At 33.8% G+C, this 17,995-nt stretch overlaps 1 protein-coding gene across 5 annotated transcripts in view; it reads right to left on the bottom strand.

Annotated features, from left to right (window-relative positions):
• The window catches only part of GLMN (glomulin, FKBP associated protein), a 56,156-nt gene that overhangs the window by 1,411 nt on the left and 36,750 nt on the right, over positions 1–17,995 (bottom strand). For 4 of the 5 annotated variants that reach the window (XM_061183885.1, XM_061183887.1, XM_061183888.1 and 1 more), the window contains 5 exons: positions 17,716–17,757; positions 17,545–17,618; positions 16,237–16,321; positions 13,263–13,369; positions 12,405–12,468 (listed from right to left, as the gene is read on the bottom strand). In XM_061183885.1, coding sequence (XP_061039868.1) covers positions 12,405–12,468; positions 13,263–13,369; positions 16,237–16,321; positions 17,545–17,618; positions 17,716–17,757 — 372 coding nt within the window. The remainder of the gene's footprint in view (positions 1–12,404; positions 12,469–13,262; positions 13,370–16,236; positions 16,322–17,544; positions 17,619–17,715; positions 17,758–17,995) is intronic. The other variant, XM_061183890.1, reaches the window with a different exon arrangement.

The following is a 17,995-nucleotide window of genomic DNA, read 5'->3' as shown; positions in this document are numbered from 1 at the left end:
ATTAATGAAACAATTAGTTATTTGGTTCAAGATGTATTGATTGCCTACTAGTATTAAACATGTGCTGACAGTTGGAGAAACAGAAAGGAGTAAGACATGATCCTTGCCTTTCAAGGTAGAGTTGACTGTTTAATAATACATTCATTACTACATCTAGCTATTTTATCTAAATACCAATCAAAACAAAAATGAACTTGTTCATACACTCATTACTGTGCCATCTGGATAGCTCCTGGTTTTGAGATCTGTAACTTAGAAGTTTTATCCATGAGAAAATTATTTGAGAATAATCCATACGGTCTGAGACATTTATCTTTCCTTATAAACCATCCCCACAATGACTCTACCTTATAAGTCCCTTCAACTCTTTATCTTTCAAATGATATTCCTGTCACATATCTAGTTCCAGGGGATTCTTCTCCTTCTCTGTTGATGGAAACTTTTCTAACACAAAGCTGATACAGACTTTCTTGGGGATCAATATACATGGAGATTTTACCTACCTAGGACAGCTTAGGGTTATTTTGTCATTTGTATTAGAGGTTTTTATTCCAAGAGCATTTCCTCCTATAGTACTAAAGGAAGGGAATCATAAAGTCTTAATTTTAAAAAAAAAAAGGAAGGAAGACAAAGAAAATTCATTGGTATTGCTAAGTTTCCAGGTACTTATTACAAAGGAAAGTATCTTAGGCAAAAAAGGGAAACTTAGGAATCCAGTTATCCTTAACTAAAACTGGATCACATGAAAATCTATTTTGTAATGAACTTATTTTGATCCAGGTAGTATATAACATTTAACATATATAGCCCTCCAAAATAAAATCTATACATGTCTGTGTTGAATAATTTATAATTTCACTGTCACATATATCCTTTTAATTTAAATCTGTCCTTTCTCATTATTCCTATATTGCTAGGAAAAGTGGAGTTCTTGAGAGGAACTATCAAGAATCCAAAACCTCAAAAATATGCATACTTTTTCACTCAGAATCTATGAACTTAACCTGGGGAAGAATTAAATATGTATGTTATAATGATTCCACTGAAGAGATGTTTATAAAAATATGTTTAAGTAGTGAAAAAGTGTAAGTAATGATAATTTTTCACAACAGGAGCAGGGTAAATTGTGGTATATCCACACAATGGAAAACTACACAGCCGTTAAAATAGTGTTCTTCAATACATATTGGTGAGTGGAAAAAAAGTTACAGCATGACTTGTATAATATGATCTTTTTTAAAAAAGAAGTATGTACAGATTTGCTGGTATAAAGCCTAAAAGGGCATACACTATAATGTCAAAAATAAATGGTGAGATTTTGATTATTACTTTTCTTTTTGCTTATTTATCCTGATTTTTAAACAATGAACCTGTTTTAATTGTATACTTTTAAAAACATTTTTAAATGTTTTTAAACTCCATTGAAATTGTAAGCTTTCTTGTCCTCACATGGAAACGTGGGTTACACATTAGTACAGCAGAAACTTCAACCAGTAGTCACACAGGATGTCAAGCATGTTACTCTACCACATGCACCCACTGCTCTCATTTCTCTTATGTTCCTCCCTCTCTCTCCAGTGTTTTCTTTACTTTTCTCTATCCGCCCCCCCCCCCATTTTTTTAAACCTTGTTTCCCTTTACCTCTAAGCTTATAAGTAGAACCCACTACTACTGGCCAATATCACGGATGGCTTTCAAGGCTACAGAGGTTACTGATGACCCTCTACAGATTAAAACACATTCAAACATAAAGAATATAGAGAAAACGCCTTTTTACTCACACCTAGCTTTGTCAAATGTAAACATCCTACCATATTTACTTTGAAAAATACATTAGATATGGTTGAAGCCCTCTTTATCCAAGAGAAAGCCATTAACTAAGCTATGTAACATTTTCTAAAACTTGGTTTTAGCATTCTTAATTTATACAATATATCACAGTTTTGCATGTTTAAAACTTATACAAATGATATCACAGTGTACATATCCTGCGTTAGCTCCCTTTTGTTCAATCCTATGTTTTTGAGGGTTATTTATGTTATAGCTCTAATCCTTTCATTTTAATTGGTATATAGGCATCCCATTATACTATACTTTTTATCCTGTTACTAGTTTTTTTAGTACTTCAAACAATGCTCACTGAAATTGCTGCATACGTTTTCCTGTTCAGATGGAATAAAAGTTTTTCTAGGGTAGCGTTTTTCAAAATATTTTTACCATGACCCACAGTAAGAAATATAATTTACGTCACAACTCACATTTATTTATATAGTTGAAACAAAAGTTTCACAGAATGTCCTTTCTATTTATAACATTAAATATAGCCTGGTCCTTTCCTTTTTATATATTATTTTTTAATGTCAGGTGTACTGAGGTATCATTTACATACAGTAAAATAAACATTTTTTAGCTGTACAGTTCTGAGTTTTGACAAAGATATATAGTTGTATAACCACCACCACTATAGTTTCACGACCCCAGAAGTTCCCTTGTGCCCCTCTGTAGTCAGTTTTCTTCCCCCACCCCCAGAGAATCACTGGTCTGATTTTTGTTTATATAATTTTTGCCTTTTCCAGAATGTCATATAAATGGAATCACTACTGTGTAGCTCTTTATAATAGAGTGATATTGTGACTTATAATAAATATACACTGTATTTGGTCTCCATCCTGTTCCTGGCAAAGAGCTCCTAAAACTCTTGAATTTCCTAAGTGAAGAACAGTAAAACTGTCTTTTGTTATTTATAACAAGCCCTTTCAGCCATGAATATGACTTTTGGAAAGCCCCTAATAAGAATGGGGGCTGGTTGCCAGAGGAATCAACCATGTGATTAGAGGGTTCCAACTTTCAGCTCCTCTCACCACAAACTCCCGGTAGTAGAGAGGGGCTGGAGACTGAGCTCAACCACCAATGGCCAGTGATTTAATCAATCACGCCTATGTAATGAAGCCTCCATAAAAACTCAAAAGGATGGGGTTCAGAGAGCTTCTGGGTTGCTGAACACGTAGAGGTGCTGGGGCAGTAGGTTTAGGAGAGGGCATGAAAACTCAGCACCCCTTCCCTCATACCTTGCCTTATGCATCTCTTCCATCTGGCTGTTCCTGAATTACATCCTTCTATAATAAACCGGTAATCTAGTAAGTAAAATGTTTTCTTGAAGTTCTGTGAACCGCTTTAGCAAATTAATCGAACCTGAGGAAGGGGTCGTGGGAACCTCTGACTGATAGCCAGTCTGTCAGCAGCACAGATCAGTACCTGGACTTATGATTGGTATCGGAAGGGGGCTAATGTTGTGGGACTGAGCCCTTAGCCTGTGTAATCTGATGCTATCTCCAGGTAAAGTGTCAGAAGGAGACTGAATTGTAGGACATCTACTTGGTGTCAAAAAAAATTGCTCGCTATGGGAAAATCGCTACACATTTGGTGACCAGAAGTGTAAAAAATGAAGTGAAGTACTGAGAGTAGAGCAGAAACACCGGAATGTTTTTCCTCTACAGGTAGAAATTGACAAAATTATTCTAAAACTCATATGGAGAAGCAAAGGATCTAGAACAGCCAAAAATTTTTTTAAAGAAAAAAGTTGGCAGACTCACACTACTTGAGTGTAAGACTTACTATAAAGCTACAGTAATCAAGATAGTGTGGTACTGGTGAAAGAAGAGACATAGGTCAATGGAACAGAACAGAATACAAAAGTATACCCACACTTATATGATCGACTGATTTTTGACAAAGGTGCCAAGACAATTCAAGTTAAGTATAGCCTTTTCAACAAATAGAGCTGGAGTTGAAACAAAACCTTAACCCATACTTCTTCACCATATAAAAAATTTACTTGAAGTGGATCATAAATATAAAATCTAAAACTATAAAACTTCTATTAGAAAATTTGTGACCTTAGGTTAAGCAAAGATTTCTTAGAACCCAAAAAAGCATACATCATTTAAAAGAACAAAACTGATATGCTGGACTTCATCAGAATTTAATATTTCTGCTCTTTGAAAAATTCTATTAAGATAATGAAAATACAAGCCACAGACTGGAAGAAAATATTTACAAAACCCATACCTAATAAAGGACTTATATCCAGAATACAGGAAAAGATTTCCTTTAAAAAAAGTTGGTCTAAGTTGAAAAAATTTTCTTTCACTCTTACTTAGTAATAGAAATTATTTGAAATCTTATTCCCAAAATGATAAATTTAATGTCTTATATTCATTCTTTGGTGTAAATGAAGAACTAAGCTTCACTAATTAATTCTCTTCAGCCAACAGGTTTAACCTAACTACTGATTCAGGATTTTTAAAAGGAAATGTATCTTTTATCAAACATTTTTTTTGAATGTTTTAAATTTCTCCTTTAGAAAGTAATGATTAAAAGTTTACAACAGAGAAATGAGATGTAACAATATATCTAATTTTATATTCAGACTGAATTCATTAATAAATTCTATTCAGTAATGTCAGAAACATATATTAGTTAAAGCAATTACATTTAAGCCTTCCTTCTATAACAGTAATGTCTTCTGCAACCGACAGGTAAGTTTAACATACTGAAATATATAATCATGTCTTCCTGTGGTTTCAGATTTCATTTCTTAGGCATGCCAGAAAATCAGACACATAATGTCAATTTTGCCACTCAATATTATCTTTGAAAATATCTGCCACATAAGATTGCTTTCCAACTAGAAAAACATGAATATTATTCCTGAGTTCTTATGCCCTACTTAGAACTTTCCATAGGAACAATAAATGAATTTTGATATGATACAATGGTCATGCTTAGCTCTAATCACTGAAAAAAGTTTCAAGAGTTTGGTTAATCAGTGAACCTTTAAAATTAACAATTTTCACCGCTTTTACAAGATATTTATAATATCCCGAGGGATTTCCTTGGATACCAAAGCTTTCCAAAATAAAATACACTGACTTCAAACAACTTTGGTAGTGCTTCTGACAATTTAAAAGGATAATTGCCCATAGTTCTGCTCTGTTACTTGTCATTCCCGTAAAAAATTTTCTACATTAAGTTTTAATGACCCACAATGTGTTTCCAATTCAGTAAATGTAGGTAATCTTTAGGTGTGTGTAAGGTTGAGCTGAAACAATACATCATATTGTTTTGCAAATACCAGATATCAATTTAAGTGTTGCACAATTTATAATAAGTCTCATCAAGAAGCATCATAACCTTTGCATACATGTTTTGCAATATAGATTTGATAAAACATCATGTTACCATTAAAACATACTTCTAAATAAATCAATAGACACAATCAAACACTGTATATGCTGGGAAAATAATCTTTCCAGGTGCAAATGAGCCATTTTCTCATTTGCCAAATAATATGCAATTATATACGCTGATAATAAGGTTTCTTTTCTACCTCTACAGAGACTAAAAGAAAGTTGGTAACTTTTCATCTTTCAAAACATTAGGGGGCCTCATTCACAAGTTCAGCATGTTGTTTCTAGCTGTCTCTAATTTTGAAGGTTTTAAGCTTTCATTTGCAAGAAAAATTATATTTTAGACTATCATTTTCATTGGGTATTTACTTTTGATGAAACTATCTTAAATAGTCTTAGCTTTAAAGTCTTACACTCATTTTCTTTCTTTTAGAATGTGGCTCAAATTAAGGCTAAGTTTACTAATTATTGAGTCAATACTTTTTTGAATATTGTCACTATTTACAGTTTCAGATCAACAGTTCAATGTGAACATGTTTCTATATTTTTCATTTATTTTTGTTACTGTCATGAATTTGAAAAAATATATCTCCCTCAATAAAAGTTCATTCTGAAAATACAGATTAAAATAATTTGCTTGTAAAACTTCACAATTTTACTGACAGCAGGTACAATTTATTTCCCAATTAACTACATACTATGTTACTATAAAGTTAAACTGTACAGTATCATAGCCTTTCTGCTAACTGACCACTAAGTACATCATAAGAGATACTGGTAAGCAACATGCATCTTATTCCTAGCCAATCTGTCATATCCCCTCCACTTTCAAACACTGTTCTTTACAATTGACTACAAAATTTGCTGCAATATCCATAACTCTTACTAAGAATCTGTGCAAGCAACCTGATGTTTCTATTATATTCTACTTCAGTTTGTAAAAATTGCCAATCTGAACCACTAAATTGATTTAATGACTCTCTAATATGCTTGGTTATGACCAGCAATTTGAAGAACACTGCTCTAATTATATAGCTTAGGAGAGAAGTTGCTGAGTTAAGAGTATTTATTCTTCAACTCCACTGGATAATGCCAAATTGCCCAAAAAGGATTATCCACTTTGTTTCATCACTGTGCTGGATCCTAACCTATGCTACCCACCTTTTTTAACATTCGCCATTTTGATGGGTGTGCAGTGGTATCTTACTGCGGTTTTAAGTTACACTTCCATACACACTAGTGATACTGGGAATCTTGTCTTGTGGTTATTGGCCATTTGGGTTTCCTCTTCTGTGAGCTGCCTTACAATATGTGTACCCTTTACCTATTTTGCTGATTTGTGGTCTTTTTCTTCTTGCTTTGTAGTTATTTTTTTGATACTAACTATTGGATGGAGAAAGGAAGATTTTTTTTCCCTCTTTTTGTGGCTTTTTCAGTTTGTACACATTTTCTTTTCTTGAATAGGTTTTAGTTTCAATGTTATTAGGTTTATCAATCTACTTTTTTGTGGTTAGTGCTTTTTTACTTAAGAAACCCTTAAGTCACACAGATCTTCTCTTATAATGTGTTCTAAAAATTTCTAAGTCCCTTTTCAATGTTAAGTCTTTAATCTGTTTGGAATTTTATTTTGTATATGTGAAATAGGCATCTAAATCCCCCCTTCCCCATACATATGACAAATTACCCAGCATCATCTATTGAAGAGTCCTATTCTTCCCTTCCAATTTGTAATGGCATCTCCATTTCAGACAGGAAGTTCAGTGCAATGGTGTAATTAAGAATGTTAGCTCTTGGAGACTGCCCAAGTCCAAAAACTGGCTCCTTCACTAGCTATGTGACTTTGAGCAAGTTCTACTTACCCTCACTACGCCTCAATTTCCTCATCAGTAAAATGAAGAAAAAAGTAATACTTACCTTGCAGGAGGATTAAATGAGTTAATACGTGCTTAAAGCACAACTTGGCAAATGGTTCTTAATAAATATAAGCTACCATTAGCAGCAGCATCATACATATTATATATATTTTCCACAGATATCTATTTTTAGGTTCTCTACTGCTTTCTACTAGTCAATCCATCCAGTCCCATGGCAATACTACTCTAAACTACTGTGGCTTTATAATAAATTATGATATCTGGCAAGGCAAGTTCCTGTCCACACACCTTGTTCCTCAAAGTTGCTGTGGCTATTCTCGGCCCTTAACTGTTCCATATGAAACTTATAATCAATCATCAAATTCCATTTTAAAAAACTAATGGGTGTTTTGAATTATACTGAATTTTTAGATTAATTTGAGAAGAACTAACAACTTTAAGATACCAAATCTTTCCATCCACATACGTATTCAAATCTCTATTTATATCTTTTTTTATATCTCTCTATAAAGTATTATAATTTTCCTCAAAAAGTTTTACACATATTTTTACATGTTTTCCTAAGTATCTCATATTTTTGTTGCAATTATAATAAAAATATTTTCTGGTTGACTAAGAATTTTATCACGATTATGTATTGAATGTATCAAATGCTTTTTTGTTTCCTGTAACTATGTATTTCCTCTACTTTAACCTATGAATTACATTACCTTGCATTACTGGAATAAAACCAACTTAGTCCAATGACTTAAAAAAATTTTTTTTTGCTAGATCTGGTTTGGTAATATTAGTATCTATATTCATAAGTGAGATGAGCTTGTAACTTTACTTCAGCATACTATCCTAGTCTGTTTTGGTATTAAGGTCATATCTTACTAAACAGATGCATAACATTAAGCACAACTATTCTTTTTCTAGTCTTTTGAACATTTTAAATAAGACTTGAGTATCTGTTTCTTGAAATTATGGTAAAAATTATCTGACCTTGTGATTTCTCTTAGTAGACTGTGGCAGTTTTGTTAGATTATATTTTCTAACAAATTCCATTTTATTGAAGTTTCCAAATTTACTGGTATGTTTTCATGTAATTTTCTTCCTGTTTTCCAATCTGTGCTGTATTTATACTTCCTTTTTAATTAACATATTATGTCTTCATGCATTTTAAAAATCAATCTAAACAAGCATGTATCAGGAATTTTTACAAATCGAATTATATAAGATACCCAGCTGATTTTGATTAGGACCATATGCTGAGAAACAATAATCTAGAATGGCCCTGTCCAATGCCAAGGAGGAACTGAATTTTTAATTAAAAATTTAAAAAAATTAAAATTTAAATAGTCACGTGTGGCTACTGTCTATTGGACAGTGTAACACTAGGAGGTCTTTATTAAGACTTTAGTTGTGCTTAATGGCAATAATTTAATACACAGCCCATAATCTAAAACTTACAATAAGGTAATAAAATGTGCCAAAATTAGGCTAAAGAAAATTTGTGCACATTCTGTTCAGCATAATTCCACAAATTTTTCATGTGATGAACAACAGTAATATTTTTAGAAGCATGTAGGAGTGAAGAAGCTATGGAAATAAGAATATTTTCTCTCTCCTACATTAAGATTACTAGATCTTTAAAATAAAAAAAAAAACACTACGAAGAAAATCATCTTAACATTTGTTTTATCTTCAGTGTCTAGAAAGTAACAAGATGTTAAAAAATAGTACTAAGGATAAAAATTTGAAATGTTCACAAATGCTTACTTTAAAATTTTACACCCAAGTAACTCACTGGTGGAGTAGTTCTGAGATCTTTTCAGTTCTAGAGCTTAACTATACATTTCAAATTTCACTGCAGCCTGTCTCACAAAAGAGAGAAGGCAGTTTTATACCACAGTGAAATTTATTGCCAGAACAGACAGGACCTTGCAAAGGACACAGTCAACCATGATAATGAAGAAATAAAAAGAAGGAAATGAATAAGACCCAGTTTTCCCTTTTCTAATTTGTGTATCACTTCTTATTTATGAAGTAATATTGTAGAACTTCTATCACTTGTAATATTAAGGAATGTGCATAACCTTAAGTCATTTGGATCTGCAAATAACACACAAGGGATATGTTTTAATCTTGGAGAAAGAAACAATTTAAATGAGAACCTAAAATGTGGATTATATAGAACTATAAGTATGTGTTTGTATGCCAGATATTTGTTGTGTTTTCCTAAATGAAAAGCATATATGCATACATTACATAATTCAATTTTTAGAAATTCCTGATACATACTTCTGGCCTTTACAATCTTACATTGCTTCCCTTGACCCTGCTTCCATTCTACATATTACAATCACAAATTATTTAGGAAAAGAATAGGTAAGCAGGTGGACAGGAAAGAATATGAGTAGATGGGACAGAAGGTGAGGGATAAATTATTATGGGCTATGTATTAGAATAAATTACTATAATTAAACAATTAACACTTACTTAAAGATACCTACCAAATAGTAGGGAACACTAGGTCTAAAAATTAAGTTGGTTTTACCAGTACAGATAGATGGAGGTTCAAGGTCCAAGAAGTTATGTCAAACTGAAGTGTGGGAGAAAGTGCCTTCAACTTTTGCAAAGAGATAAAGAGACATGAAATAGTAAGGTAAGGAGGGGAATGATTTATGAAAAGAATAAGTCAGTTGACAGTAACCCAATATAGCAGGGAAAGAAATGGATTATTATTCAATTATGAATCACTTTTTTTTGTATTTTAATGATTGTTCTTATTTAATTTTTCTATACACCTTTTTGATTGCTTTTCAGCTTTTCAGCTGACTAGTTACCACCTCAGCACACTTAACTGCTCAAAAATAGGTACTGGTAGGAATCCTTTTGAATAAAACTACCCACAATTCAGCATCACTAGAGTATCATTTTGTTTCTCCTTTAATCACAATTTCTAAAACTCAGAAGACTCTTATTTTTTGATTAACCACAGCAGACAGATTTGCCTCTCATTTATATACATGACCTACTGTGACTGCACTTGGAAGAAATGCTTCCATGATGAACAAGCTGCCTCAAAGATGTTAGGTTGCCATCTTGGACTGATTTTTTGGCCAATTTCCTTGGTATGATAATTCTTACAGTAACTTGCATGGCAATACTATGGAATATTTGATCCCTAAGAAAAAATTTTTAAAACCATTAAATAAGAAAGCAATCTTATAAGCTGGTTATATCCTTTTCTTCACTGTACAATGTTCAAGCCAAATACATGTGAGGCATTATCTGTGGATATCATAGTAGACATTGCACAATGCTAAAACTGCTTTGCCTTCCCTCTCTAGGCAGAGGCCCGTTTGCTGCCCCTGTAGGACATTGTGCTCACTCTTAATCAGAAAGATTCTTTTTCGTCCTGTCAGGCAAATCAGATCATTTCTAGGTATGGCCTCATCCTGATGAAAGTAAAAACTCATACTATACTCTAAGGACATCTTCCTGAAGCCTCAGGACTTCCACTGCCACTGAATTTACTTGTTATCTTTCTCTTTTTATCATAAAAAAGGAGTTAGGATTTAGTTTGTGATTCAAAGCTTCTGGTCACTGCCTGGGGTCATAGCTATTTCTGCCACTTACTAGGTATATGCCCTTGTGCAAGTTAAAGATCCTTCCTGTGCTAACACTGTCTATGAAAAATAAAAACTAAAGTGCACTTATAGCATAGTGAAGAATAAATGATAGCACCTGGCCAGAACAGAGCTGCCACTGGCAGGGGCTAGGGATGGGTGTGGAATGATGACGTCAGAATTAACTGGGAGGAAAAAAGGGAACTTATTGTGACGACAGTAATGTTCTATATTTGGTAAGGATTTGGATAACAGATCTAAGCATTTGTTAAACCTCAGTGAATGTACAATTAAAATTTGGGCATTTCATTTTATGTAAACTTTAACTCAAAGAAAAACTACAGACAAATATTTAACTCTTCTTAATGAAATACATGCTGAAATATTTATGGTAAAGTATGCTGATGTTTGCAGTTTATCTTGAAATGCATCAAAAAATAAGAGACTGATGGATGGAGGGTGGAGAGATGGATAAGTGATAAAAGCAGAGTAAAATGTTAACGGTAGAATCTTGATGGTGGGTAAATCAGTGATCACTGTAAAATTCTTTCAACTTGGCTTTATGTTTGAGGGAAGGAAACTACTACTTTTTCCATAAACTTTTGATCCCAAATTATGATTTACTTAAATTAAAAAAGAAAAAAAACCCCTCTGGCATTCTTATATAAAAATCAATTACTTGCATATCATTTGTTACTTTCTAAAAAGTTTAATCACGCATGTAACTCAGGTAGTTACAGTTAATAAGATGACACATATACAGAAAGCAACTATTAGAATAGAGTAGGTAGGGACTTCCCTGGTGGCGCAGTGGTTAAGAATCCGCCTGCCAATGCAGGGGACACGGGTTCGAACCCTGGTCCAGGAAGATCCCACATGCCACGGAGCAACTAAGCCCGTGCGCCACAACTACTGAGCCTGCGCTCTAGAGCCCGAGAGCCACAACTCCTAAGCCCATGTGCCACAACTACTGAAGCCCGAGCACCTAGAGCCTGTGCTCCGCAACAAGAGAAGCCAGCGCAATGAGAAGCCCGCGCACCACAACGAAGAGTAGCCCCCGCTCTCCGCAATTAGAGAAAGCCCGCGCGCAGCAACGAAGACCAAACGCAGCCAAATAAAAAAAGAAAAAAAAAAAGAATAGAGTAGGTAGAAAGAGAGAAGATAAAAGGCAAATGTAATTTTACTGTATGACAAATCTCCCTCAAATAGTTTTCTATTTATTGAATACCTCTAATGGTGCACTATTTTAAAAAATTTCAACTGCCTACACATTATTCAAAAGGTGCTGTTAATGGATTTAGTGCTGAAAATGCTTCAATTTGTCATTTCTGATGAGGGGATATCAAATGATCAGATGATTTTATTTTATATAGCTCAGACTTAAATCATGAGCGATAGGTGGAGGTTAATGAACAAGATACGCAAATATATGTCGAGTTTCAAAAGGTTAGTTAAGTTAGGAGCTGCAACTTATCTACCTAACAAGGTTAAGCAATGTTTATAGCAAGAGAGCAGAGGTACAACAGGAAAAGAAAAGGGAAAGCTGGATGTGGGGTGGTAAGCGCTCCTGGGAATTAACTTCAAGTTTAAAGAATAATTGTTGGCACTTATCGGAGCTTTACAGCTGGGTAAAATATTAATTATGGCTTAAGTAGGTATTGATAAGAAAATACAAAACGCTCCTTATGCATTTGAATAATAGTTTCTTTTTCAAAAAATTCACTTACTTGATTGTCATTTTCATTATCTTTGATAACCAAATACCTCAGTAAGTTTAATGAAGCCATTATCCTGTCAATTAAAAATATATAATTTGTTAAGTACAGTACAGTTTCATATAATCAACAATTTCAATGAATAAAGGTAAGTTAAAACCTTGGGTATATTTCTACAACTATGTTTGCCATTAGAAACCTTTCCCTTTAAAATATCTTATCAGCAAATGACGAGGTGGGCGAGTGGTTAAGGCGATGGACTGCTAAAATATCTTATCACATATCTTACCCCCTTAACATAACTTATTACTTTTGTTCTCCAAGTTCACAAAATATAATTGTGAAAATTACTATTCGTTTTTCCCCCAAGGGAGACTTGTTATCTTTAATGTCCGAGAGTACTGTCTTTTGTTTCCTGAATTTTAAGATTCCTTTTAAAAATGCTTACAACCATTTCTCAACATTCATTCGAGTATACTGAAAGTAAAATTACATGTTGTATATGAAAAAAATTGATGTGTGTCCTGGAAATAAAACAATAAAATCCAAATGTATAAGCCTTTTATAACTTATATACACGAAATTCTTAGTGTTTAGTCACCAGTGCTATAGTCCCAAATCTCTATGAGCTAGGTACATCAAAGGTACAAAATCATACTGTCAGTCATAGTTCTGGAAAGAAGAATTTTTGATTTTGTCTTTATACAATATCTAATTACTTAAATATGAAAATCTTTATGTAATTTGATGAACTAACCACTGATTATAAAATCACAGGAAAATATGTTTTATTTTAGTTAAGGTCCCAAAGCAGGGGTTTCACATTTTGTTCTGAATTTACTATGTGAACCTTAGTAATGGTCACCTCACCTATCTGAGTTTTGCAGTAGATCTGTTTCAGCACCCTCTGGGAGAAAAAGTACCAAATCTAGAAGGGAAATCAGCTGCGGTCCTGTAAACCATTTGTTATATGTTCTCTGAGAAGCAAAAGAAAAATTGAGAAAGGCTTTAAATAATAGGTTGTTAGATATATGTGTTTTTCTAATACCTTGATACTACAAAAATAAGCTATTACACATTTAAAATATATATTTTTAACTTTAACTTCCATTCTTTCATTCACTATTTCTGGACACCTAGAACAAACTCTGCTAGTTTGAAAGCACTGGTGTGCTCTTTCTCTGTTCTCTACATGGAATTACTGAGTATTCACAAATAGACTTCAGTTTCCATTAACATTTCACAAGTATACAGCAGAACAAAAAAGTCATATTATCAGTTTGAAAAATTAATACAATTTAAACCTATAGTTAACAAATTTCAAAATCCAGGTTTTTAAAAAAGAGTAGAAATGGAGAAAAAAATATACAGGCATACCTCATTTTACTGCACTTCCCTTTACTGCATTTTTTACATATTGAAGGTTTATGGCAACTCTGTGTCAAGCAACTCTATCAGCACCATTTTTCCAACAGCATTTACTCACTTCACGTCTGTGTCACATTTTGATAATTCTCAAAATTTTCAAACTTTCATTAATATATATTTGTCATGGTGATCTGTGATCAGTGATCTCTGATGTTACAATCGTTAACTCCTTTGGGGCACCACGAACCACGCTCATATAAGACGATGAACTTAATCAAAACGTGCTGTCTGTGTGTGTGTGTGTGTTCCAACTGCTCCAATGACTGGCCATTCCCCCATCTCTCTCCTTCTCCTTGGACCTCCCTATTCCCTGAGACACAACAATATTGAAATTAGGCCAATTAATAACCCTACAAAGTATTTAAGTGAAAGGAAGAGTCATATATGTCTCATTTTAAATCAAAAGCTGGAAATGATTAAGCTTAGTGAGGAAGCATGTCGAAGGCCGAGATAGGCCTCTTGTGCCAAACAGTTAAGCCAAGTTGTGAAGGCAAAGGAAAAGTTCTTGAAGGAAATTAAAAGTGCTGCTCGAGTGAACACAGGAACGATAAGAAAGTGAAACAGCCTTATTGCGGATATGAAGACAGTTTTAGTGGTCTGGATAGAAGATCAAACCAGCCACAACATTCTCTTAAGCCAAAACGTAATCCAGAGCAAGGTCCTAACTCTTCAATTTTATGAAGGCTAAGAGAGGTGAGAAAGCTGCAGAAGAAAAGTTTGAAGCTAGCAGAGGTTGGTTCATGAGATTTAAGGAAAGCAGCCATCTCCAGAACATAAAAGTGCAAGGTGAAGCAGCAAGTGCTGATACAGAAGCTGCAGTAAGTTATCCAGAAAATCTAGCTAAGGTAATTAATGAAGGTAGCTATACTAACCAAAAGATTTTCAATGTAGGTGAAAACAGTCTTACACTGAAACAAGATGCCATCTAGGCTTTCACAGCTCGAGGAGAAAATTCCTGACTTCAAAGCTTCAAAGGACAGGCTGACTCTCAGAGTAATACAGATGGTGGCTTGAAGTTGAAGCCAATGCTTAATTTTTACCATTCCAAAAATTCTAGGGCCTGTAAGAATCATGCCAAATCTACTCTGCCTGCGCTGTATAAATGGAACAACAAAACCCTGATGACAGCACATATGTTTATAACATGGTTTACTGAATATCTTAACCCTACTGTTGAGACCTACTGCTCAGAAAAAAAGACTACTTTCAAAATATTACTGCTCACTGACAATGTACCTCATCCCCCAAAAGCTCTAATGGAGATGTAAAATGAGATTAATGTTGTCTTCACGCCTGCTAACACAATATCCATTCTGCAGCCCATGGAAAAAGGAGTAATTTCAATTTCAACTTTAAAGTCTTATTCTTTAAGAAGTACATTTCATAAAGCTATAGCTGCCATAGACAGTGATTCTTCTGATGGATCTGCACAGAGCAAATTGAAAACCTTCCGGAATCATTCCTGATTCATGGGGAAAAGGTCAAAATATCAACCTTCACAGGAGTTTGGAAGAAGTTGATTCCAACCCTCAAAGATGACTAGGAAGAGTTCAAGACTTCAGTGGAGGAAGTAACTACAAATGTGGTGGAAATAGCAAGAGAACTAGAATTAGAAGTGGAGCCTGAAGATGTGACTGAATTGCTGCAATCTCAATGATAAAATCTGAACGGATGAAGAGCTGCTTCTCATGGGTGGGCAAAGAAAATTGTTTCTTGACACGGAATGGACTCCTGGTGAAGATGCTATGAAGACTGTTGAAATAACAACAAAGGATTTAGAATATTACATAAACTTAGTTGATACAGTGGTGGCAGAGTTTGAGAGGATTGACTCCAATTTTCAAAGAAGTTCTACTGTAGGTAAAATGCTGTCAAACAGCATTGCATGTTACAGAGAAATCATTCGTGAAAGGAAGAGTCAATCTATGTGGCAATCTTCATTGTTGTCTTATGTTAAGAAATTGCCTCAGACACCCCAACCTTCAGCAACCACCGCCTTGATCAGTCAGCTGCCATCAACATCGAGGCAAGACCCTCCACCAGCAAAAAGATTACAAGTCACTGGAAGCTCAGATGATGGTTATCATTTTTTAGAAATAAAGTATTTTAAAATTAAGGTATTTACATTGTTTTTTTAGACATAATATTGCACTTAACAGACTAAATTATAGTGTAATTAACTTTGATATGCACTGGGAAACCAAAAAATTTGTGTGACTCGCTTTACTGAGATTTTTGCTTTATCGTGGTGGTCTGGAAGTAAACCCGCACTATCTCTGAGGTATGCCTGTACCCTAATACTAGAGATATAAAACGTCCATAGAGCAAAATTCCACTTTAATATATTCCACAAATGAACAAATATATCCTACAAAATAAAATAAATTGATAAATGACACCTTAGTTATGCTCTTACCTTTAATGACATGTCAATTTGATTTTTGATATTTTGAATAATAAAGGCCTCCACACCTGAGTGATTACTTGTATTCAATAAGCACCTTTAAAGCAAAATTACAATACATTTGAAATTATCTAGACTGCATATAATTAAGTGAAGATGAAAGTTTTACAAATTCAAATAGGGCATGTGCTATTTCTAGGAATACAAAAACCAGTGCAGACAACTAGCAAGGTGATCAACCAATTACAAAGTCACCTGTTATGATTTCTGCCCTCACTAACTGGCAAATTCTATTTTAACTGGGTCTTTCCAACACGAAATTTCTATTAAACCAAATTTGAATCTTTTTATGCATATAGTTGCAATGATTTAACATGGCAAGGATGGTCACTAGTGTAATAGCCTAAAAACTCCCCAAATTATTCCCTGTTAGACTAGTCTGGTTAGACTAACTTAATTGCAAAGAAAGGAAACTCAGTAATGAGCTTAAGAAGAAGGGAGAGATTTTTGGGTAGGAATACAGGTAGATCAGAATAGGAAGCTGGTATAAGACATAAGCATCAAACTGAGGTTTCATAAACCTGCTCTGACTCTATCAATAGAAATGAAAAAAAGATAGAATCAAGAGTGCTAGTATTGGCCAATCCCAAAGAACACTTCTTAGCACTCTGACATTGCCCCAATTTGGTTTTAACTCATTTTTATTACCTAGGTATCAACAAACTAAGGTCTGTAGGCCAAATCCAGCCTACTGCTGTTTTGTTTTATTGTAACACTTACCCCCACTACAAAGTTGAGCAGCTGCAACAGAGACTGTGTGGCCCACAAAGACTATATTTATTTATGGCCCTTTAAGAAAGTTTGCTGATCTTCAACTCAGAGAGTTGCTAGAATCTTTTCCTCCTCAAACAGTACTATTAATAAGCTCCACTGTTAAGGTGTAAATAGCCTGTCAAAAGTTATAACTCCAAAGCCATTAATTTCAACTGTGAATAATGGACATTATTGACATACGTAAAGCTCTAGCAGGAGCCCCACCAATCTCAGTTTAACCTTCTAAGTCTATTTTAATTTTAGAGTATTTCAATTAAACTGAAATATATACTATTATTCATGTAATATATATTTATATATGTATCCATAATTTTTGATTAACCCTTCACTGCCTATCACAGAGAAGAGAATTTATTATAATATGGCTTCCAAGTAGAAAAGAATTTACATGTAAAACATACCGAAATACAGTAACCTAGAATAATTAATGGCATTAATTTGGTTTTTAATCAACCACACATTTCACAATTAACCATTGATACATACCTAAATAAAGTATATTTCCCTTGTGGATCCAACTTGTTAATATACAGCTGAAGCATAGCTAAACCCTTTTTCCTCTAAAATGGAACAAATAATATTGTTACATAAACTAAAGATTAAATTATTTATTAAAATTTCTCACTGCAACTCATTTAGTTCCAGACATTTACATACCAATGTCTCAGTGGGGCAGAGTGTCATTACTTTGACTAAGCCCTGGAAATAAAAAAAAATTTTAATTCAGACGTTAGATTATACTGACTACAAAGAAACAACTATATTATCAATGGACACTAAAAATTCAGAGAAATGAGGGTAAGAGATTTAAAGATGAAGTAAATTTTTCCCTGAGCCTTTCATTCTACTGTTTTGTCTACAGGGAGCTTAGTACAATCCATTTTGTAAGTGCTATTGAGTGGGTGTTACAAAGTATATCATTAGAAGTAATTTTCAA

Source organism: Eubalaena glacialis, chromosome 3 (assembly GCF_028564815.1).
Source record: "Eubalaena glacialis isolate mEubGla1 chromosome 3, mEubGla1.1.hap2.+ XY, whole genome shotgun sequence".
NCBI lineage: Eukaryota > Metazoa > Chordata > Mammalia > Artiodactyla > Balaenidae > Eubalaena > Eubalaena glacialis.
Note: the sequence above shows the minus strand (reverse complement) of the source record. Positions and strands in the feature narration are given on the sequence as shown.